The sequence below is a fragment of the Ictalurus punctatus genome, chromosome 12 (assembly GCF_001660625.3).
Source record: "Ictalurus punctatus breed USDA103 chromosome 12, Coco_2.0, whole genome shotgun sequence".
In the NCBI taxonomy this organism is placed as follows: domain Eukaryota; kingdom Metazoa; phylum Chordata; class Actinopteri; order Siluriformes; family Ictaluridae; genus Ictalurus; species Ictalurus punctatus.
The window spans coordinates 10,958,836-10,984,152 of record NC_030427.2 but is presented as its reverse complement, the minus strand read 5'-3'; the positions used below and the strand labels follow the sequence as shown (position 1 = coordinate 10,984,152).

The following is a 25,317-nucleotide window of genomic DNA, read 5'->3' as shown; positions in this document are numbered from 1 at the left end:
ATGTATTATATAAATGGTTTCAATTTCGAATGTGCAGTTAGATTAATGTGCAGGACACTTTGCTTAATAATAAAAAGTATTTTACAGTTCATTTTCAAGCATATTTATACATATAATGTCCTGGGGACTGAAATGGCACCCATTCGGTGAAATGGCTCTTAAGTCTGTTTGGGTTTTTTTTTCAACTACATTCCCAATAAGGTTTAATGTAGACTCCTAAAACAACAGGTTTCCCTTTCAGAAAATGGAAATGTTCCAAATAGAACCTCATTAGAAACATAGAACCATTAGTCATCCAATGATCTCATCTTATTTTAATGCCTGTCATGACCACAACATTGACTTGCTCATGCAGTTGTCATTTAAAAAATAAATAAATAAATAAAACAATGACGTCCTCAAGCACCTGATTTCAATGGTGTTTGGGTTCCAAACCAAGATCTCCAGAGCCTGTACCAACAGTGCCTTCACCTTACAAATGAGTGTATGGTTTACACTGCACTCTTTACATTGAAAAAGTTCCAACTAGTACCCAAAGGGTCTCATTGATTTCCATGTCAAACATTACAACAGAGTGTTATACTGCCCCATAGAAACCCTTTAGGAAGCTAATGTACCACAATCATCCAAAGAAACTCACCATGTGATGCTGAGCTGTGAATATTGAATATATTTTTGCGAATACAGACTACAGTCTTAACTAAATGGGACTGTCAAAACCTGGGCAGGAGTTCGGCATGGCTTCCGTGTTAGTTTTACACTAGCTAGCCGCAGCCCCAAAGGATTTTGGGTAGGAGTTGTTGTATAGTAGAGAGGATTTGTGGAGGCAGTTGGTGTAGAAACTGTCACTAGTGGAGAAGTTAAATAGGAAAAAAACTGAAGGCATGGCCTTTCTCCCAAACTTCAGTTATTTTATAACCCCGTTTTAAATTGAGTCTGGACCATGAGTAGATTTGGTAGATAGGATGGGACTGGATTCTACACACCCCACATCACTTGATAATGTGGAAAAATAATCATTCAAGACCAGCTTAAAATGAGGACATCTCAGGGGCAAATCAGCCTCGAAATTGTTCGAATTACTGAGAGATTTTTGTGTAAAACCAACTTCAGGATGTTTTGGTGATAAACGATTCAGTGTTGCAGTGACCTGTATGGGTAATAAATTACTCTGGTGCTATATTTCACCTGTGAGGTCATGGTGCTCTCAGACCAGATGAATTTTAGCTCTGACACAGCTTTAAAAAATTCATGGTTTATTTATTAAGTAGCTCTGTTCTTGGGTATCTGACACCAAATCCTTTATTATCTTGGTGGCCTTACGTTTTTACTTCAGTGCTTGCAGTGTGGTTGATATAAACGCATGATTAAATGTTCTTAAACAGTCTTTAAGTTGAAATCAGGTTGTCACAGGAGTTCCCATCAGCCTTTGTCGTTGTTGTGGTTCACCCACACTCATGTCCTTACATAATTATCATAATCTTCACTGGAAAGATTAGCCAGCTAAATGTGGCTTGGGTTGTGCTTTTTGCTCTATATTTATACCTCAGTACAGCCCAAGTGCAGTGCACCCTTAATTAACCTGAAGTTCTAGACACACTTAGAATGAAAACACGCTCTCCGTGTTTGATGTTGATGGGATAATATGGGGTAACTGCTGTATATAAGGGGCAGCACACTGAAACAGATAGACAAGTCAAATCAAGTGAAGGTTATTTATAAAAACCAAAATCACAAGCATGTCTCAGTGGGGTTTAGAGACTCTAAACAATCAAGAACCTCTCAGAGTCTCAGCCTTAAGTCCCTATGAAGATAAATGAAAAAACAAATATACCTCGAGAAGGGCGTTTTAACGACGGCCCCTCCTCTCTCTATTTGGGAATGAACTAAGCCAGGTCAATTTTTTTTTTTTTTTTTTTTTTACTGCTAAAGCATGTTATTATAAGGAAATAATCTCATGACACACACCAATAACACTAATGACTATACAGGACATATTAAACATAGTCCTACAGTATATTTCCCATGTGTGACGTAATTTTCACTCTATTGTCTGCTCATCAGTTCTACTTGCCTTTTTTCATTTTAACATTTAACATGTTAATTTCTCAATGGGATCTTCCTGGTTAATAAAGGATAAATAAATAAATAAATAAACAAACAAGGTTCTGGCTAGATGTCTGACAAATGCCAGGTTTAGGATTAGGGTTTTATGCAAGTCTCATTGTGATGCAATCCACACATTGAAAATGGAGTTTTTAGCCATCCATTAAAAAAAATCTGTCAAATATTTTTTTCAAATATTAGAATTTTTTTTTGAAAAGCTTCATTGCAGTCACTACGGTTTTCGTGTGGCGGGGAAGTCAGAATGCAGAGGAAAACTTACGTTTTCCAAAATATCCATATACAAATAGACACTGCTTGAAACTTGCATAAAGATTTAGATGCCTTGCTTGAGGAAACGTTAAAATGGTATCAAAATAACATTATGAAGCCATTAAGGGAGTTCAAAGGTAAGCTGGGGCCATGGAACATGAAATGTACAGAATTCTCTCCTTTTCCCAAATGTAGTTGATCAGCCAAGCATATCTTACCTAGCTGCTTCCTTTTATTTTAAGTTCCTGGATGAAAATTACCAGAAAGTGGCACTTTGAGGTGTTTACAGTTATGAAGAGCACACAAAAGTAATTGAGTAACAACAGGCCCTTTTTGGACTCGGACTAGGACTCAATTGGTTAAGGACTTGGTCTTGACTTGAACTCGACAAAGGTGGGCTCGGACACAACACCAATAATAAGTGAAATTATTTCTCAGAAGAAGAAATGCCATCATCATTAATGATATCACCATCCTTAAAATAACAGTGTTCAATTTGTTTATCATATATTAAAAATGAATTGCTTAGCAATTGAATGAAGTCCATGAACTCTCAGGGAAACTATAGTTATAAACCAAGGTTGTTGTTTCTATGTCAGAGTGTTGTGCTAGAAATCAGTCATCTCATGTGTTACTCATCTGCTACAGTATGTGTCTGAAAATGGAACAAACTAGAACACTCTTCTCACAGCATGGGCAGAGCTGACAGCTCATCCTCAAGTGTACACACACACACACACACACACACACACACACACACAAACATGTAGTCATAAGTAACCATTAGTAATACCTCACAATCCCTGAAACAACATGGCTTCACACTTGACTTGCAGTAACTTCAGAGTTCCACTAGGGAGTGCCATGCAGATAAACATTGTAATCCCTTAAGCACTCATATTCTAATTGTTACAAACTATGATATATGTATTAGAATTTCTATTTACTTGTGCCTGGTAACTACAAGGCCCAACAATGTGTACAAACAGGAACAAAAACCCTCTTCATGTGAGGATCCCAAGATAACATATACAAGTGAGTCAGAACTGAGGCCAATGAGATTATACATCCTCAGAAGTGCTTAGAGCTGAGTATTTTTCTTGATTTCATTTGTACAATAGCTTAATATCCACCTACAACTCTGCTGGAAAAAACAATAGAAACGTGCATATAATTTATAATGGTTTTAATGGTTATAATGGGAATTGTATTGGTTTTAATGGAAACTAATGGTCCCTATGGGTCTCTACTGGTAAGTTGTTGCTTTCTGTTGGTGACATAAACTTGAATCTCTTATACAATGTTGTGAATGTGGTATGTAGACTTTCATGTAAAGTGTTTTAGAATCTGATTTACTATAGCGATTATCCTCCTTTCTATAAATTTCCTTTAATGTATGAGATTAGGTCATACAAGGGCTATATCATCCACATGTACAGTCATTTTCTGTTACAAAAAGTCCCTCACTAGTGCTGTGACACGTAATCCAATATATTCTGACCTTAACATTATCAGAGACACCTGCCCGGTTCTCACAGTATAGACCAATCACTACTATTTAACCAGGTCACATGATTCACATTGTGTGTCTAAGAATGGGAACAAAATATTATATTTTTTCTTTACCTTGTGCTGGTTCTCTGCCGTTGATCTGCCAAAATGTTGCTCCTTCTTGTGGTTTTGTTACTGGTCACCTGCAGCAGAGCAGAAGATAAAGGTCAGCTTTCTTGGATCTCTAATGGGTTTCGGACATATTTAGGAAATGACTAGAATGTTTAGCGGGGTCTACTGGGCAATGTTAGAAAATTCAGTAGGGAAATCTATATGTATATGTTCATTTGAATTAACTTTCTGGAATTTCTAGAATGAGGGAATCCACTATTACAGAACGTTCAGAGTGGAATGTCGAGTAAGATTTACTCAGGTGTTTAAGTGGGGGAATCGATTATTATAGAATGTTCAGTCAGATTTACTTGGGTATTTTGGACTTGGGGGATCTGTTATCATAGAGTGTTCAGACTAGAAATTCTGTAGGATGTACTTCGGGGTTTTAGAATTAGGGAATCCATTATTATACAATGTTCAACCCAGGGGGATTCTAAAATGGTTGAATCTGTTATTATTGATATAATAGTTCAGTCATATTTACTCAGGTATTCTAGAATGAAGGAAATCTACAATTATAGAATGTTCAGTATGATGTGTGCTCTAGAATGAGGGAACCTATTATTATAGAAGATTCAGTGTGGAATGTTCAGTCAAATTTACTCAGGTGTGTTCAAATGGGGAGGTTCTTCTATTACTATCGAATGTTCAGTAGCATTTATGGGGATATTCTAGAAATGGGGTCATCTATAATGATAAAATTAAAAATCATATTTTCTCATTGGGGGCTTCTACAATCATAGCACGATCAGTTCAGTTCACAGGTTCTACTCAGTGATTCTAGAATATTGAGTGGCAACATCAGAGGTGTTCACTAGGTGACTTCAGAATGCTCAATGGGATCAATGGTGCAATTGTTCCGTAGGGTTCACTGTATGATTCAAGAATGTTTATCATATTTTACTCATGAATGTACCAGAATGAAGGAGCTGGAATTGGTCGTTCTAGTGGGGTCCATTGTGAGGAAATCTGTAGAACTCTAGAATGTTCAGCAGGGTCTGTTGTGTGGCTCATTGGATAACTCATTCATTGGGTGGTTCTGGAATGTTCAGTAGGGTTCTGTTGTTCAAAAGTTGTTTTTATTATAATTATGACATCACAACATAAAACTTGAATATTTATTTCTGGCTCATTGGAATCATTATTTAGTATTTTTGGAAGGAATCTCTAAGTGTCACAGTTAAAGCTGTTCCTTAACATTTGCATTTTGGGTTTCTCAATACCATGACAAGCTTTTTTTGTTTGTTTGTTTTGTTTTTTGTTTTTTTTGCTTTATTATCTTCAAGAGACAGAAGGACTGTTGAAAGCAGCTATAACATAATTGATAACAGGAATTACATTAACTTTAACTGGAAAAAAGTAGGACTTCTCTTTCCTTAATGAAAAAAAAACTTAATTGTTGGTAAATTGCTTTGATATAAGGGGAATAAAACACTGCACTGCAGTGCAAAAATAATCAGCTTCAGGGTGGGAACAGTAACTTCACATTGGGCCGCATCTTCACCACTGCATCTTTGATTGTTTTCCTGTAAGCCCCTCCCCCAAACACCTCAGAAGGTATTTTATTCTGTGCTTTTCCATATAATGATGTTCAAGTGTTCTTCAATCTGTTCTTCTTATAGTTAAGGGTTCATAGCTTCCTTTGTGGTTCCTAGCTTTCTTACTTTTCTGATAGGAAAAAGGATTTAGATAATTTTTATATATATATATATATATATATATATATATATTAGATTTGTAAATTTGACCTTTTTTTTTTTTTTTTTTAAACCCCCCAAATGATTATTTCAGTGTACGTTGCTTTATAAAGACCAACCTTGGAGTCACTGTCAGTATAATGCAGATCCATTGTGTTCCATTACTTAAGATAGTAATGTAAATATTTTAAAAACTAAGTGAAGAATTTTGCTGTGCTGGTTATTTCTTGAGCCAGTACATTACAGTATCTGTCCCTGACAGATAGCTCATGTGCCCCCTGCAGAGATCGCCCTCCCCAGACTGACGGACATCTCTGCAGCAGAAACCTTCATCGATTCGGCTGAAGTTGTCATCGTCGGGTTCTTTGAGGTCAGAGACTGTGTGTATGTGTGTGTCTGTCTGAAGCGCTTGTATTACTTATCGTGCGTGAGGAGGTAAAGAAAGGCAAACGTGACCAGCGAAGACACTTAGGAATGCAGACTGACGAAGAGAAAATAAGGTCCCTGTGGCAGAGCTTTATTCTCAGTGCCATAACCTTGATGTGAAATCTTGGCCGCAGGAAATGCCTGTGTGTAGTGATCCCAGAATGCTGAGCTTTTTGGCCCAACTCACCAGGCGGAGAAGGAAATAAAAACGGAACTGAGACGTTGTGGGATTGGCTGCGTTTGGTCTCTATAAACAAACACAGCAACAACCTAACATGAACCTAAACATTGTCTGGGACTGAGGACACAGACCTCAAATTTAAGTAAAATTTAAAACTTCAGTCGAGCACATAATGTAAAACTCTGTAGAGGGTTTGGCTGTTCTTTTGCAGGCATGTTTTTACCTCATTGCCTTAGTTTTCCTGGCCAATATTACCCAAAAATACCATCTAACTCCAACCAAAGGTCAAGCATATGGCAGCAGTATCAAATGTGGTATTAAAGAGAGAGATAATTATATCAACATATTTCTAGAATCATGACTAACTGCATGGTTTATTTAAAAGAGAGCGAGAGAGAGAGATTTAGAACAATTACAAGAGCGTGTTAACATTTTATTTATAACACAAATTGAACAATTGAATTCTGTATCAATAGACCAGGTTTTAAATCAATAGCTTAAAACCGTTACCCTACAGTGTTAGTTATTATTCTGTATGCCCTAATGCCCTAAAACTCCACCACACACTCGACAGTGTGCATTACAGTGATCTTATCAAAGGTCAGAAGATTTTAAAGCTTTGCAATGTGCCTAAGAACACGCTTATCCATGAATATCACTGTTCTGAACACTCTTTCATGCCTTATAGCTTTATTTTTATCCAGTTGTCTGATTCTTTCTGCTCTTAAGCAAAATATATTATCATATTAAATACTGACATGATCCCATAGTATTTAAATCATCTCTACTCAGAAGAATTTTATTTCGCGCTTTCATGCGTATTTTGTATGCATTTCGCGTGCCATATACAAAATCATTATTTGCGCAGAATGAAAAACCAACAAAAATGAACGGCTTGTCATAATAATTCAATATCGAAGGTAACAGGTTATTATGTCCTGTATACAAACATGAGAAGGGATTGTTCATTTCATTCACTAACGTGACCGCACTACCTTTAACTGTGTTGATATCATTGATGAAATACACTTCATCTGCCATTAAATGCATAATGGCATGCTATTATGTAAAGGTTTTGCTGATCACGATAACAATATTGTGAATTTTGTGACCCAAAAAAAAAAATTCATAATTTGTTATAAAATTGAGATATGAAATCTTCATAATTAGGCCTGTACACATTTGACCAAATAAAGAACACTGTTGCGCTGTGACATTGTCTCTACAAACGTGGAGCTTACAGAACTTTTGGAGATAGTAAAATTCATTCTGTGCACGAAAATCAGCATGTTACATATTCATGTGTATATCAGGCTGATGGAGGGCTTGGCTATGAGGAGTTTTTGGCTGCTGTTGAAGAGGTAAAGTCCCTTCCAGCTGCCCTGTGCAATGAGAAGGAGGTGTGGGCTAAATACAGCATCGACTCAGACACCATCTCCGTCTTCAGGAAGGTAGACACGTGTGGTTTCCCACACTTGTTTATATTCTGTGATGTGGTCTTGAATTAGGGCTTACTATGTAACTTTGTACTATATTTTCTGGGCTATACGACACTATTTTGGCCCTCTTGTTGGCAGCTCCTGCTACTTATACAGCGAAGTGATGTATATGTCATAATATGTTTACATTAGGCTAGTTGTAACATGAACTTTGACTTTGTTAGTGTATTTACAGTAGCCATGCTACTGTAAGAATGAGAGTAATGTACTGTTATTAGATGTAAAATTGAGAGCATAACAATGTACCTTTTAAAAATCCAGTAACACTTGATTTGAAGGTTTTTATAAGCATTGCATACGTATTTTATATAGCAGTATTGGAGGAATTGGGGGGCACAGTGACTTCATTGTTAGCAGGTTTGCCTCGCACCTCCAGGATTGGGGGTTTGCATGTTCTCTCCGTACTTCGAGGGTTTCCTCTGGGTACACTGGTTTCCTCCCCCAGTCAAAAGACATGCGCTATAGGCCGATTGGATTTCCCCTTGTGCCCCGGGTTCCCTGGGATAGGCACCGGGCTCCCTTGTGACCCTGTGTAGGATAAGCGGTACAGAAAATGGATGGATAGATAGATATTGAAGGAATTTTTGATTGTCGTTACATAAAAAATTGTGTGTTTGTGTTTCTAAAGGCAGATTTGCATCAGGAGAACCTAAACCCAGCAAAACTGGATAAGCTAGACAAGGACGGAATTGTTCGTTTCTTCACTATCAATGACATACGCTATATCACCGAGTATAATCAAGTGGTATGGCAAAACACACACACACACGCAAATGCAGTTTCAAATATTACTTGGTATAACACAATATACTGTACATATTACAGTCATGTACACAATTCTATCTCCATTGCCTCCTCTCTGTTCTCTGTGAAGATTTCTTGAAAAATATATATATATATATATATATATATATATATATATATATATATATATATATATATATATATATATATATATATATATATATATATAAAAATTACAAAATATATATTCATTACAGTAGTTACAGTATTGAGAGAAGCTATAAAGTACACTGTAGTACACTGCCTACACTGCGCATAAAGCTTGTGTGTGTGTGTGTGTGTGTGTGTCCTGTCCTGTCCTAAAATGATCAGGATATTAATCTTAATTCTTATATTTTTATTGTGTGAGGGGGAAAAAAAAAAAAAAAAAGAGTTTACAAGTAAAGCTATTTCTTATGTGTGTCAACCTCATCATTTACACGTCCTCTTTCTCTCTCTCTCAGTCTGCTGTGGGTCTGTTTCAGTCCAAAGTGAGTGTGCACATGGTGCTCTTTGCCAACAGGGGGAGTGATAATTACAGCGAGCTGAAAGAGCGAGTCGGGGCTTTGGCTCCTCGCTATGCCGGAAAGGTATTCCTAATCAGTTATACACTAGTACAATTATTATAAGCACACACAATAGATATATTAGAATGGGCTTAGTGGTTCTGAATGAAGCAGAATGGGCTTAGTGGGTCTGAATGAATCAGGGTGAGAGCATTATAACCTGAGTCAGTTTATAAACCTACATAAGTATGTTCTTGTGAACTTGGAACATTGTAGATATTGCTGAAATAGACATAAATAATTAATTGTTTATAATTAACTACTGGGATATGGTGTCCTTTTGCATTCCCTTCACATCAAGCCCATATATATATATAATATATATTACACACACAGTACGTACCCACAAGTGTATTATTTTACATGCCCGTGGTTCTCAAAGTTTTTGTATCCAGGGACCCCTTTAACTGTAAAATAAATCCACGGACCCCCTCAGTATGTATTCATTTCATGCACATTAACGCTAGCCTTCTGTTCCTGGACCGATAGAACACATTAGGGCTGAGTTTACTTTGGTGCTTGGACCCCTACATGTAATAACCTTTATAATATGGGTTGTGATTTCCAGCACTATAACAAAAATCATGGCCGGTGCTTTACGGATTCCTGGACCACAGTTGAGAACCACTGATATATACGATACAGTACATATTACATTCATAGTTCATACATCACACGTACTCTGTCTGTTTGATCTCTATACCAGTGTTATTGTGGAGATGTGTGAATTGTTTGCTCATCAGGGGGCTCAAACCCCTCCCCTTTTCCATCGCCCTGCTCACCAGCAGACAAAGAGTCATGATACTCTACACACAGAAACCCAACCGTGTCCTGAATAATCTTATAACAGACTTCCTATTAGCAATAAACTAATCCATTTGTTTATACTGATTGAAAATGTCTGTCAGTTTCCATTCCACCAGCTGAATGGACCGCCAGTGTACTGCGAGAAAGGGTTAAGGACCATTATTATTATTATTATTATTATTATTATTATTAACACATGAACAAACCATGACCTTCAGCATTAATACACCTTGAATAACATTAACAAAGCATTCTTAATTGATTTTAAAAAAATAATAAACCAAATAGGGGGGCAGGGTGGCTTAGTGGTTAGCACGTATGCCTCACACCTCCAGGGTTGGGGATTTGATTCCTGTCTCCGCCCTGTGCGCGTGGAGTTTCGCATGTTCTCCCCGTGCTACGAGGGTTTCCTCCAGGTGCTCCGGTTTCCTCCCCAATTCCAAATACATGAATTGTAGGCTGATTGGCATTTTAAAATAGTGTGCGACTGTACCCTGTGATGGGTTGGCACCCCATCCAGGGACCCCCGCCTTGTACCCTGAGTTCCCTGAGATAGGCTCCAGGTTCCCCCGCAACCCTGTGTAGGATAAGCGGTACAGAAAATGGATGGATCGATGGATAGATAAACCAAATAAACCATCAATTAGTAAAACTAAGGCCACAATAAACAACACCTTAATAAACATGTTTGTGGCTCTTAACTGGCAAAATTCAGAACTGAAATTCAATTAAGTTCCAGTATTTACACCTAAAGACCAGATTTTAGTCATTTATCAATATTAAAAGCATGCTGTAATCATTTTATTTCTAATTTCTGTAGCTTGAATAAACTTTATTCAATGCAAGTGAACATTTAAGAGACAAATAATGCATGTTCTTTCTAACGTTGTTACTTTGTTAACATAACTTATGGTTTATTAATGCAGAGGTTCATGTTGTTTTAATGCATTTCACTAATGCAGTAAATAATGTTCGTTAAGGAAACTTTAACGTAACGCATTACCAGAAATATGTCATTGTTTGGGGCCTTGGATCCTGATCAGGATAAAGCGGTTACTGAAGATGAACGGATGAATAAATTAATATAATTGTCAGGTTAGTTTACCAATTTAAAAGTTTATCTGATGTAAGTCACTTTTAAATTTCTGCTTTACAACCAAGCTGGTTATGTAGATAAGTAAACAGATGTTTACTTTTACATAAGCAAGTCTGGCTTTTATTTCTGTAGATGCTGTTCGTGCTGATAAACGGGAAAGATCAGGCCAACGCTCGTGCACTGGGTTACTTCAAGCTGAAATCAGGTGACCTCCCACGGGTCGGCCTCTATGACGCTGAATCGGACAAAACGTGGCTCATGGAATCAGGCGAGATCTCTACTGAGCGTGTGCAGAAATTCTGTGACTCTTTCCTCAGTGGAGAGCTACAGGTACGGCAGGCATTTGGACATGCATTGGGTGTCATGTAACCAATCAAATACCAGAGTAGCAGAAATACAGCACTGTTGTCACACGTGTCATTATTTACATAATTACATGGCAGTAATGCTAATCACACAATAATAATGACAGTTACACGGTGGTAATGTATACAATGGTAAATTTCTTAGTGTGATTAACTGCAGTTGTTATTGCAGCTGACATTTCTATTATGCATCCTTGCAGTTGTGCTGGAGTTTATTTTTATTTTTATTTATAGAGTGCAAATTTCCTAGTCTTACTAACTATACTCCTGGTTTGTTTTGCACCTCAGAAGGAAAAGGAAGCTGGAGAACCTGAAGTGAAGTCTGAACTTTGAATGTCATCAAACACACCTTCATTAAAACTTTTTACAACATGTGACTTACTAAATGACTTAGTGTTTTGTTTCATGGTGTGTGTGTGTGTGTGTGTGTGTGTGTGTGTGTGTGTGTGTGTGTGTCTGTAATAAAGGCAGAAGGCCAGATAGTCTGAAAACCAGTATAAAACTGTGTGCATTGTGTGTCTGAGAGAAATTGCAGTGTTTTCTATTTCAAGGCCGAATCTCTATACTGTATTATTTACGCTGGTGCGTGGCTTTCTCTCGGACCGCAGACGCTGGCAAACCTTTAAAAATCTTTGGAGGTAACAAAAATACACTGGTCTCAAACATCTTTTAGTCCAGACTGTAGGAGCCCTCACAAAAATGTCAATCATTGCAATTAAATTAAACTGTAGTGAGAAAGCGATAAATGATCCAGTGAGACCGTGTGTGTGTGTGTGTGTTTAAATCTCAAGAGATATTACGTAGGTACTTCTCACGTTCAGATAACAGAAGTTGTGTTTTTTTTTTCAAGATCACATAAAAGCAGCCTAGGCTAAAGGAGTGTCAGTATTATGTACAATACCTATAGTTTCTGGCTAGCTTTTTATACGAATAAGATTAAGACAAAGAATAAAATGCAGTACAGTTCACAGAAGTGAAATGTGTAATATTAGATACTAGAGAGAATAAAACATCAAATGAATTAGTGAGATTTAAAAAAGAAATTCAGTTACAGTGTTCAGTGACAGGAAAAAATGAGATTTTTCTTCCACGTGTATTTTCACATATTTCATGTGTAATTGTTAGACAGGGAAAATATCCATGGCATGAAATTGTGAAAACACAATGTTGATGAAAATCTTGTCCCTTAATTTCAGATGTGATGTTTTTTTTTTTTTTCCTGCCATGTATATTTGTTACGACCTGTATTCCTTTTCTAACCTCATTTTATACCTTATCTTTATATAAGTCACATCATCTCACATATGAGAGTCCGATAGCACACTTGTTTGTTTTTCTGTAAAGGGTTATAAGATAAGATGGATAAGGGTTAAATATACTGTAAGTTAAAACAGTAGGCAAATGTAAAGTATATATTTTAAAATAAATAAATAAAAGAAATGTGATAAAGTAACATAAAATTAGACAATTAAATGCATTAGTTAAAAAAAAAAAAAAATCAAGCATGATTTCTGAAATAAAGTTATTCTCAGATCTCAGGTCATATAGTGCGTGTGCCTAAGATACGATAATGACCAAAAGTGCGCACACTCGTTTCATTCTGAACAAAACACCAGAAGCTGTTCAGATTATACGTCTGAAACGTCATTTCGGTCTTAGAAAGGAAATAAAAGTACTTTAAAATCAGTGTTATAGTTGACTGTGAGACAGTGAAGTGAGTTATAAAATCCTTTATTTATTAACTCATCCTGTAGAACTTTTTTTTTTAATGATGAAGAAAGTCGAGTAAAGGAGGCACTGCAACTAGACACTTACACTTACAAAATTAATAGGAATAATTAGTGGATTTAATAGCTGTTATTTCACCGTTTCCTGGTTTGGGGCAATTATTTAAAAAGTTGTCATGTCCTATTTTGACAGAACGTACTTCTACAAGCCTACTGTATCGGTTCAGATTGTGTTTTGTTTTTAAATCTTGAGATAACAGGACAGAAAAATGGTAGCAGTTTATTTGATCAGTAAAACATGAGTAAAGCCATGATAATACTTAACCACAAACATGTCAATATTATAAATGATATGTTAGTAACTCTATAGAACAAGATAAAATTGTTAGACAATGATAATACTGGTTAGAATTATCCATAATATATTTAACGTCAGTTGTTAAAATAGTTTGCAAATATTGGTAATAATTGTATACACTGATCAGCCATAATAACAGTGAATAACGTGAATAACAGTGATTATCTCGTTACAGTGGGACCTGTCAAGGGGTGGGATATATTAGGCAGCAAGTGAACAGTGAGTTCTTGAAGTTGATGTGTTGGAAGATCGGAAAATGGGCAAGTGTAAGGATCTGAGAGACTTTGACAAGGGCTAAAATGTGATGCTAGACGACTGGGTCAGAACATCTCCAAAATCAGGATGTTCCTAGTGTGCAGTGGTTAGTACCTAACAAAAGTGGTCCAAGAAGGACAACCGCTGAACCAGTGACAGGGTCATGGGCACCAAGGCTCACTGATGCGCATGGGGAGAGAAAGCTAGCCTATCTGATCCGATCCCACAGAATTGCTGGCAAAGTTCACGCTGGCTATGATAGAAAGGTGTCAGAACACACAGTGCATCAAAGCTTGCTGCGTATGGAGCTGTGCAGCTGCAAAAAAAGGTCAGAGTGTCCATGCTGACTCCTGTCCACTGCCAAAAACACCTATAATAGTCATGTGACCATCAGAATTGGACCATGGAGCAATGAAAGAAGGTGGCCTGGTCTGATGAAAGGTGGTTTATTTTACATCATGTGGACGGCCAGGTGCGTGTGAGTCGCTTACCTGGGGAAGACATGGTGCCAGGATGCACTATAGGAAGAAGACAAGCTGACAGAGGAAGTGTGATGCTCTGGGCAATGTTCTGCTGGGAAACCTTGCGTCCGGGCATTCATGTGGATGTTAATTTGACACATACCACTTACCTAAACATTGCTGCAGAGCAAGTACACCCCTTCATGTCAGCAATATTCCCTAATGGCAGAGGTCTTGTGAAGTCCATGTCTCGATGGGTCAGAGCTGTTTTGGCAGCACAATAATAACAATATTAGGCAGGTGGTTTTAGTGTTATGGCTGAGCTGTGTATACTTATTGCTAATACTAAACAATTTGTCTTTTTCTTTCTTTCTTACACATTTGGATAAAATGTTCAGCTTTCACAGCAATATTTTCGTCTCACTAATTGCTTCAAATATGTACAGAGATTTATCATTTGAATTTTTGCCCCAAAAAGCAAAGAACTCGTTTTACTCAATTATGTGGCTGTAAAATGATCAATTACTTGTGTTCAATTTTCTTTCTTAGCTGTTATGTCTTTAAATGGTGTAAACACAGAGTAATGGGCTGTAACTTTAGTCAAACTAGCTATATATATATATATATATATATATATATATATATATATATTTTACCAGTTTGGTCTTGCTACAATTACAACTAGGAAATTGCTATGCTTTATTGTTAGTACAGTGTATTACTATTGACATGTTATTTGTGGATAATTGCAGCTTGTTACCACACTATTACGATGACAAAATAAAATGACACCATAACAGCACCTCCCACCCAAACCCTGACTTTCATAACAAACCACAAAACTGATCGTAAATCAGCATTACTGTTGGGGGAAAAAACAACAACCAAGAACAGAAATTGTGTGACTCTGTCAAGCACAGCCAGTATGCATGCGGTGATGTACTGAGATGCCAATGAGATGCAATTCTGAGTCAAATGCAGTAGGCATCAGAGAGAGAAAGTCAGAGCGACGGGGAAAGGGTGCAGCAGTGCTGGACAAATATGTGGTCAAGGCCACAATAGCAGGTTCAATATTTAATTTTTTCCCCCTAGTTTTAAAGAAATGCAGTCAATCAGCCAAATGTAGTCAACATTGCTAAGTAAAGAAAGTCTTATCTCACATAAATACATCAATATGCTTCATATGACATTGGTGTTGTAACTGTTTTCCCAGGATAAGGGAAATAAGCAGCCATAGTCTGTATTTATGAATTAAAATTCATCCAAACAACCAACTATGTTCTAGCCAGAAATTCTTACTGGGTCATTTAAACCGCACAGTTTATTTGCTAGTGTGGAATTATACAAATTTTCACAAAGGAAAAAAATCATTATTCCAGATTTCCACAAGGCTTTACCCATAATGTTGTGAAAACCTCTTTTTATTTTTCACCAAACCATTCCTTTAAGATATTATTAGTAATTATACACTCGGACATCGTTACAAGTTACAGAATTCCAACACCAACCGTAACCTTGTATTTTTTTTTCTTTTTTAAACTTTTCTGTTAATTTTTTTTTTTTTTTTTTTAAACCTGAGTCGTACAAATTGTTTTGGATTATTTTGCGAGTGTGAGACCATGTTGATAATATTGAATTGTGACGTTGCAGAATTGAAATGTCACATTACTGAGAAATCTAATAATGATGTGGAGATGTTGGACTCAAAGTTCCAGAATGTACTGCAGCTATACGACTCAGTGAGCTACAGGAAGACAGGGTGATGACGTTGATGTCGGTATTAGCAAGAAAGTTGAAGCTGATCGATTTGAGAAGAATCGAAAGATACGGAAGCGAGAGAGATGGACAGAGTAAAGGAATAAAGCTCTGCTGCATCACTGTCTTTAGGCAGAGAAGAAGAAAGGGTTAAATAGCACCACTATCAATAGGCAGTTGAATAGCAGCCTTTATTTTGTCACATATACATTACAACACAGTGAAATTCTTTTTTTTCCTCATATCCCAGCTTGTTAGGAAGCTGGGGTCAGACATGATATGGCACCCGTGGAGCAGAGAGGGTTAAGGGTCTTGGCAGCTTGACAGTGCTGGGGCTTGAACCCTCAACCTTCTGAGCAGTAACCCAGAGTCTTAACCGTTGAGTCACCACTGCGTAGTGTGTAGCCTTAACCAAAGTAAAAATAAACCAACATGCCTGTGAAAGACGTTTAAACCAAAAGTCAGTTAAATGTTTGTTTTTTTTATTTATTGACTATAAATAGTAGATCAGGGTTGATTTCTCCTTTAAAGGCAGAATGATGAGCTATAAATGATGACTTGAGAGAGAGCTGGGGGGGGGGGGGCGTCTGAGGAGTGAGGAAGTGGGCTGGTGAATCAGACAATCAGACATTGTGTGCATTCCTGGCAGAGAGACAGCTGAATTCTATCGAGGTTTGTGTGTTCTTTAAGCTATGTATAAAACACTGCAAAAGTGTTAGACTGAAATTGTAGACAAACATTCCATAGAGAAAGAATCTCAACCCTGGAAAATACATTATGCACTAAAAACAGATAAACTCTCACTGTAATTATGCATGATCCTGGATGATCCTTCCAACAAACTGCCTCTGCTGTGTGCAGCACTATATCTCTGTGTAACATACACACACAGCGGTCAGCTGGGTTTGTTTGTGGTGTATGCCCGTGATGGTGGATGCCAGCGGTGAAGCCGCATTTGGCTACTGTGCTCCGTGAACCCTCTTCCATGAACCTTCTCTCCTTCTCTCTGTCTCTAGCTCTGTCTCTCTCTGTCTCCTCTCCCTTGCTGTGTGGCTGATTGCTCTCAGTGGTCTGTTACAGCTGCAGTTAAGTCCAAGCTGTGTTCTCATCATTTGAGTCTTTGGCAACTGTTTTCCACAGCTTTGTGAATATCACACCCATACAATCCTCAGGAGTTCAGTTTGCTTTTTTCCGGCTTCTCTAACGGCCCTGACACACCTAGCCCACATTGAAGAACTAGCACCAAGCACGGTTCCCATCCTACATTTTCACTCGAACACTCAGCAAAGACGACAACTGACGTTGTCTGACATGTACATCCTTTTTGTGTGTGTGCCTGAAATGAAATACCTTTCAATACCAAGACGTGGTAGTAGTCAGTATTTCTACATTTTTTAAAAAGTAAATAAAATAAAACAAAAGGCCCGGTCTTGCAGGAACTGGTGTCTTAAACAGTATGACACTTCTAGCTATAAGTGGCATCAGAACAGCCAATCAGAGAAGTCTCTAACCACTGTCCTCAGACACTAATTCAACAAGCTCAATCAGTGCTGATGGTCTCATAAGGGCTACCCCAGGACCCAACATCTACCTTCCTCTGGCCTTAACACACTAATTCAATACCTGCTAAAATCAACAAGTAAGACTAGGTTAGGAAATTGATGTAGAAGGAAATAGTTTAAGGAAAACGTTTACACTAAAGAGATTAACTAAAGAGTGCTGTTAAACTTTGCCTTAGAGTTTTCTGTTAGGAAATTTATTCAGCATTTTGGAAGGAGTCTCCAGTGTCACTGTTATTGGATTGTGTCAGGCGGCATCACACCAAACCACGTAAAAAAAAAAATAAAAAAAAATTCTTATAACGCCACCCCTCTCATGTTATATTCCTTCAATCATGTATTTAACATGTACTGAACAGTAGTTCTGTAAGAGTCAATTCTGGCCTCAAGACCTTTCTGTATTTACTTGGACTTGTCTCAGATTTAGTGGCATTTGTACTTTCACTTGTCTCTCTCGGGCACTGGTTTTGCTAAATATGGTCTTGGTCTGGGCCAAGAGTTTGTCAAAATAATGTTTGTGTGATCTTTCCAATCAAGTTTGACTAGAAGTAATTCCTTCTTCTAGAAAACATAGCCTAATCATTGGTGCAGTGCAACTAGTTGAAGTAAAGGCCTGCCTTTTTTGCTCTTGATTTTGAGTCAGTCTTGTTTTCATCTGGACTTGATCTTGCCTTGACCTCGACCACCTAAAGACACGGGCTTGACTTAATCTCGGCTACTCCAAATTAAGCACAAGTGTCTTTACACTACCATCCAAATGAGCCAGAATTTATCTTGCCCAAAAATAAGTCTGTGTTACAGACTAATTAGTGCACATAAGGATATGTAACTAATAAATAACCCTAACCCTAACCCTTAACAGCCCAAACATCTGTGATGTGGGCCATGTCTCCAATATGTTGTTATTTGACAGAAATGTGATATTTATAATAATATTTTCTGTACATGGTTAAAAAGGGAATGACAAGTCACTTGGATCCCTAGTCACTTGAACAAGTCACTTGGATCCCTAGTTCTTATTCCTCATTCATTAGTCACCTGCTCCATTTGTTGTGGGCCATGACTAACAAGGAAAAGAGCTATTTGCACGCACAATACAGAAAAACACAGTGCTCAGATTTGAAAATTACAGCATACACTGGGTAGCAGTGACCGGATACATCTACTGGATTCGCCAAGACTCAATGTTTGTGTTTTTTTTTCTTCTCCCCAGAATGCCCCTCACATTGGGACGAATCCACAAAATAGTCAGTGCAGCAGACATTGAAATTACATACCAGACTGGCCAACATAAATCACTTCCACCAAGAATATCATAAACATGCATAAACAGTATATCAGAAGTAGAGGAGAGGTCAAAAAACATACTCTGATACTATATAGTAGATATAACAATAAAACCTTGATGTAGGTTTAATGGATGAATGATATAGTGTGTGTGTGGGTCTGGGTCTTTGTGTACCCCCACTGCCCATGCCCATTATTATATCAGTAACAAAAATCCAGCTGCAGTCCCCCCAAAAAAACATGCCAACTCTTATGTTGCACCAAAAATGCAAACATATAGAAATGCTCAAACAGGCATCAAAGTTTGCCATAAAATCTTGTGTGGTTTAGTCTGACTGTGGTTTTGGTTAGTCTAGAACAAATCTGTAATTAAATCTGGCACATAATGAGTCCTTCTGGTCATTTACAGACGGATCACACACACAGACGGCAATTATCTGGTCTGTGTGGATGGATTATTGGTCCGCCCGGATGAAGAAGTGCATGAGAAAATCTATCAGATCGTGTGTCATATAAAAAGTAATGATCATGTGTGTGACACATATATTTCATTTCTTTATACTGTATTAAGTTTCGGACATAACACATTGAAATATGCTGCAGTTGTGAGGTAATCATTTTAAGTGGACACTCTGGAAAAGGTTTAAATATTTAACCACTTCTTACATTAAATCTGATACATTACAGATGATTAGTTCCTAGTATGAATCAAAGAAAATAATTCATCCTGATAGCATGGCAGTACATTTTCAAGGACTAGAATGGTTTTGCAGGTACAGTGCTTATTTATTTATTTATTTATTTTTGCTAGCTAGCGCTGATTAATTACATCAAAAACTAGACAAAAAGCACACAGTAATAAGCAAGTCTTCCCAAATTAAATTGATCCAAGTAATCATCTAATGTGATTTGTGTATAGGCCTAGCTACAAGGGTGATAACTAGCCTAAAGTTAAGCCTAAAAAAACAACTAGCTAGCTAGATAATATTATTTAATGACTTAATTCAATTGACCTTTGTTCAATTTTACTTCAGTATGAATTTACCTCAGTTTGACCATTAATTCAGTTTAATTTTACCTCAGTTTGACCATTACCTCAGTTTGAGTTTACCTACAGTAACTTCAGCTTTACCTCAGTTTGAATATATATCAGTTTTACTTTAATTCAGTTCGACTTTACCTCAATTTCACTTTACCTCTGTTTGAATTTACCTCAGCGCAACGTTTCTTCTGTTTGACCATTAATTTCAGTTCATTTTTACTTCAGTTTGACTTTACCTCATTTCTACCATTTCCTTGGTTCGACTTTGCCTCAGTTTGACTTTATCTCTATTTGAATTTACTTCAGTTTGACTTTACCTCAGTTCAACCATTACCTGAATTCGATTTTACCTCAGTTTGACTTCAAAGATGTTCGATTTTACCTCAGCCAAATTTTCTTCAGTTCGAACATCTTCCTTACTTCATGTTTACCTTAATTTGACTTTACCTCAATTCAACCATTTCTTAGTTTGAATTTAATTCAATTTGACTTTAACTCAATTCGACCATTTCCTCAGTTTGTATTTACCTCAGCTCAACTTAACTTCAGTTCGACCATAACCTCAGTTCACATTTACCTCAGCTTGACTTTACCTCAGTTTGACCATTTCCTCAGTTTGAATTAACCTTAGATCAAACTTACCTCACTCAACTTTCCCTCAGTTTGACTCCATTTCTCTTAAAGCTGACAGAGCTAGGAACTCCTGTCTGGGACCTGTATTTGTGAATGAATGGAATTGCAGTTGTTTTTATACTTTTTATTCAATATCCAAATCATTCTGTTTTCATTCTGTTTTCTGTTTGCTCTAAATCTCCAGGAGTGGAGTTGATGACCTTGCTTTATGGTCAGAAGTCATGATATTGCATTTTATGGTTATCATACAATGAAATTTAAATACCAGATGATAACTTGTCACATATTGCTGGTAATGAATAAACATAGGATACTGCAGGTCCTTTTATAATTGTGCTGTTTAGAATGATCTTTTTTTAATTAGGTTATTTTGTACAGAGGTGAATGGGGTTGCATATATTTTTTATAGAAACATTTTGAAGAAAAACAGATGTATAAATTTGAAATGTTTTCCTCCAGATCTATATCGACCTGTAATTACTTTCAACTTAAACCAATCTTTATAAAACATGTTCCAAACATGTCAAGTCAAAATCGTTTGTGGTTGAATTATATAGCGTCTTGGTACATGTACGACTGTTTTAGAAAGTGGTGTTTGGGGTGCATATGTGCAAGGGTGTGTGTGTGAGTGTGTCAGTGAGGATGTGTCTTGAAAAGCAGAAAGAGGCTTGGTGTCACTTGATTCTCTAACCAATCACAAACTTCGAAAGCAGTTCTTGTGAAGGGGTTCGAACAGTATAAAGGTGCTCAGGGAAACGAGAGAAAACAGAGAAAGAAGAACCGCAAACAAACAAGACACAGAACGTGAAGCTCTGAAGAAGAGAGAAGCTACAAAAGACGAAAAGATGAAGACTTTCACCCTCCTCATCCTCTTTTCTGTGCTGTCTGCCTGCATGTCTACAGGAGGTAAGATAAAGAAGTTTTCTCTCCTCATATTTAAATTGCAGTTTAAAGGACATTACAAGGGTTATACGCATCTGCGTCCATGTTTGTCTTGTGTGCAGTAGTGGATATTGCTGTTGAACCTGACACTGCTCCTGAAGCTGATCCTGCAGCTGATGCCCCCGCAGCCTCCAGCTCTTCCTCTGAATCAGACTCCGCATCAGACTCTGCCTCTGACTCTGCGTCCGACTCTGCCTCTGACTCCGCATCTGACTCTGCTTCGGACTCTGATTCTGCGTCTGATTCCGCCTCTGATTCTGCCTCTGATTCTTCCTCATCTGAGTCCAACTCTAACAGTGTTGAAGGTGAGATACTACATTACATTACACTACATTACACTAAACACTCGTTTGGACAGGTCTGGCTTTGAGCTTTTAGTGTGTGTGCGTGTGTTTCCATCCTGCAGCCACAGCTGCACCTGACCACGTGATGGTGAAGAGATCTCTCGCCACAGCCCTGCTGAGGAGACACAGAAGAGCAGGAACGCCAGTAGCAGACCTGACCCCAGTTCAGCTGGAGAGGTACACCTTCTGCTCCACGCTCTACTCATGCTTTCCTAGATTCTATTCTATTCTATTCTATTCTATTGAGACTGTATCAGACAATATTCTACTATATACCTGATAATCTTATTCTATTCTATTCTATTTTATTCTACTGAGATTGTATCAGACAATATTCTACTTTTATACCTGAGAATCTTATTCTATTCTATTCTATTCTATGAAGACGGATCAGACACTATTCTACTATAATCCTGAGAATCTTATTATATTCTATTCTATTTTACACAGACTGTATCAGACACTATTCTACTATATTCATGAGAATCTTTTTCTATTCTATTCTATTCTATTCTACGAAGACTATCAGACACTATTCTACTATATTCCTGAGACTCTTATCCAATTCTATTCTATTCTATTCTATTCTATTCTATTCTACGACGACTCTATCAGATTCTATTTTACTATATTCCTAGGAATATTATTCTATGCTATTCTATTAGTTTACATTATGTTTTAAGAATAGTGTGTCCTATGTGTGTAGGTCTCAATCAGCACTCTATAAATATCATTAATAGTCACATTATAGAAAATATTAATGTAGTTGGAAATTTTCCCTTTACTTGTGTGTGTGTGTGTATATATATATATATATATATATATATATATATATATATATATATATTTTCTATCATCTAAAATCTAAACATTTCTATTACTTTTTAACAGTCTGAGAGAGGTGTGCGAGGTCAACATTGCCTGTGAACACATGTCTGACACTGAAGGGATCGTGGCGGCTTACACAGCATACTACGGCCCCATCCCTTTCTAAATGGCCTCAGAGAGAAGCTGCTTCTACAAGGACTCAAAGCTAATCCAGATTTAGATGGAACAGAAACCAGCTTTGCGGTATTTGAACGGGTCTCACTACCTCCCCTGCTTTGCAAAGAGGTGAAGGGAGAAAAATAAATGGCTGTTCTGGCTTTTCCCCTCGACAGCTCCAGATTTTGCTTTGCTGTATGTTTTTACTGAAACCACTAGAGAGTTTCTGGTTTTGTATCAAAGGTGACCACAACTACAGTGACAACTCATTTATGTAGTAGTCTAAGAATAGCATGAGTATCTCACTATGTATATGATCTCTGTGGTGTGATCAACCTGACAACTGTCACAGGGACTGTAAAATGCCACATCTGCTAATATAGTGTTTCATTGTAGAGCTATTTGCTTATCTGCATAGATCAAGGAATGACACATTAGTAGGCAAACCATAAACATATCATTCATTTTATTTAGTTTTAAATTATTATTGTTCTGTGGAGTTTATGTTTTCTTGAAGGCTCAATGCCATCTTCCATCACAATGGTGCTAAACCTCCTTATTTAACACTCGAAGCTAGGGGAGATAAAATCATAAACTGTACTTTACACATGTTTTTGCTAGTTGATCTAGGACTTGTCTCTTTGTGGATAGTCTTTTTTTTAATATACATATAGCATTTTTTTTAGTGACACAATGATATGGAAAATGCTTGTACATTGTTTTAATAAAAATGTTTTAACATGTACAGTTTTGAAATTGTACTGTGATTCTTTTTTTCCTCCAATTTATCACGTTTGATTGACTGAATGATATTTAACAAATGGTAGGCCTAGCAACAATCTATATTTGCAGTATGGTGTTTATTCTAAATTAATTCTAAGCCAAAACGAAATCATGTGTAGATTTTATACATTTCTAGTAGCACACTAAGGAATAGTTTAGTACTGTAATTTGCATAATTTTCCCTTACACCCATACACCAATAAGTTACTGTTCAACGTTTGTCAGCAACTGGAACTACATCACTCTGTGTATGTACTGTAAATCGTTACATACTCACCCCAAGCCGTGTTGAGTTGTTCAGTATCTTGGGGCCATGTATTCCTTGTAAATCTTAAAAATGAAACCTCTAACAATATCGAACAAAATTAAAATTGTTGTAAATAATGTTTTAAATCTTGAATCTAACACAACAAGCATTTATCCATTCAAATCTCTTTGAGAAAGTCCAGTTCTTTCAACAAGTTTCTAGCATGGAATTAGCAAAAACACTAAATGTGGTTAACTAACATTCAATGCTAATGATTTATTTTAAAATTATGTTTATTAAATTTTCAACCTTTATAAACAAGACAAACAGCAACACAGCGATTATGCAGGTAGTTACTTAAGAACTACATAGTGCAATGAAAGAAAGAAAAGAAAAATAACTTACAGATAGAAAACTATAAAAGTATAGCACAAGTCTGCACTACAAAAACCTACTACGACAAAGAATAGTAGATATACTTAATCCAATATATAACAAAATAGGCTCCCCTGTTTTACGAAATACATCGTCTTTAATACGTAACATACAGGTTAAATAGTCCAATGATACATACTCAAGTAGGACCTTCTGAGGTGTTATCTATCCATTCATTTTCTGTACCGCTTATCCTTACTGAGTCACGGGGAATCTGGAGCCTATCCTGGGGAGCGGGGGACACCCATCACAGGGCAGAATCACACACACATTCACACACTATGGATGCGCCAATCATGTCTTTGGACTGGGGGAAGAAACCGGAGTACCCATAGGAAACCCCCAAAGCATGGGGAGAACATTCAAACTCCGTACACACATGGCCATGGCGGGAATCCTTCCCTCAACTCGGGAGGTGTGAGGTGAACGTACTAACCACTAAGCCACTGTGCCCCCACTGAAGTGTTATTGAAGGGGCTTTATCTGTTATCCAGTTTAAAATAATACATTTTCTTGCACATTTATATTTATCTGTAATAAAGCCACCCTGTATCCCAAGCAACATGGATCACATTCTACAGGGATGGTTAAAATACTAGTGATTTCTTGTCCTACAGCCTGCCAGAACTTCTCTATTTTCCTACAATACCAAAAGCAGAGTCTACCCACATCGGTTTTACACTTTGGATATATTGGGGAACCATCGGCTTTGAACTTATATCCTTGGGAGGGCGTTCTAATAATTTACTAAAGTTAATTCATTGTCAGTAACCACTTTATCCTGGTCAGAGTTGTGGTGGATCCAAACCCTATCCCAGGAACACTGGGCACAAGGCGGTAACACACTTTGGATGGGATGCCAGTCATTCTCAGGGTTACCTAGTAACCTACAATACTGTGCAGAACTAAAATTCATTGCGTCTATTTAGCGTAGTACGTAGTAACTAGCAAAAATCCCAGTATTCGGTGTTTGGCAAAATAAAATGGATTACTTTTTGAGCCTGGTGAACACTGTGCAGGGATTGTGTTCTTGTCAGTGATTTG

At 37.3% G+C, this 25,317-nt stretch overlaps 2 protein-coding genes across 2 annotated transcripts; both read left to right on the top strand.

The window, feature by feature from the left end:
• Positions 1–3,934: 3,934 nt before the first annotated feature.
• On the top strand, positions 3,935–11,838 carry LOC108272402 (endoplasmic reticulum resident protein 27). Its single transcript, XM_017480804.3, has 7 exons — positions 3,935–4,093; positions 6,023–6,108; positions 7,659–7,796; positions 8,473–8,589; positions 9,092–9,217; positions 11,229–11,426; positions 11,750–11,838. Exons 1-7 carry the CDS (start codon positions 4,036–4,038, stop codon positions 11,792–11,794), a joined length of 768 nt encoding a protein of 255 aa, XP_017336293.1. The 5' UTR covers positions 3,935–4,035; the 3' UTR covers positions 11,795–11,838.
• Positions 11,839–21,285: 9,447 nt separating this feature from the next.
• bglapl (bone gamma-carboxyglutamate (gla) protein, like) lies at positions 21,286–23,553 on the top strand. Its single transcript, XM_017480758.3, has 4 exons — positions 21,286–21,444; positions 21,543–21,785; positions 21,887–22,001; positions 22,716–23,553. Exons 1-4 carry the CDS (start codon positions 21,384–21,386, stop codon positions 22,816–22,818), a joined length of 522 nt encoding a protein of 173 aa, XP_017336247.1. The 5' UTR covers positions 21,286–21,383; the 3' UTR covers positions 22,819–23,553.
• The last annotated feature ends 1,764 nt before the right edge of the window (positions 23,554–25,317 follow it).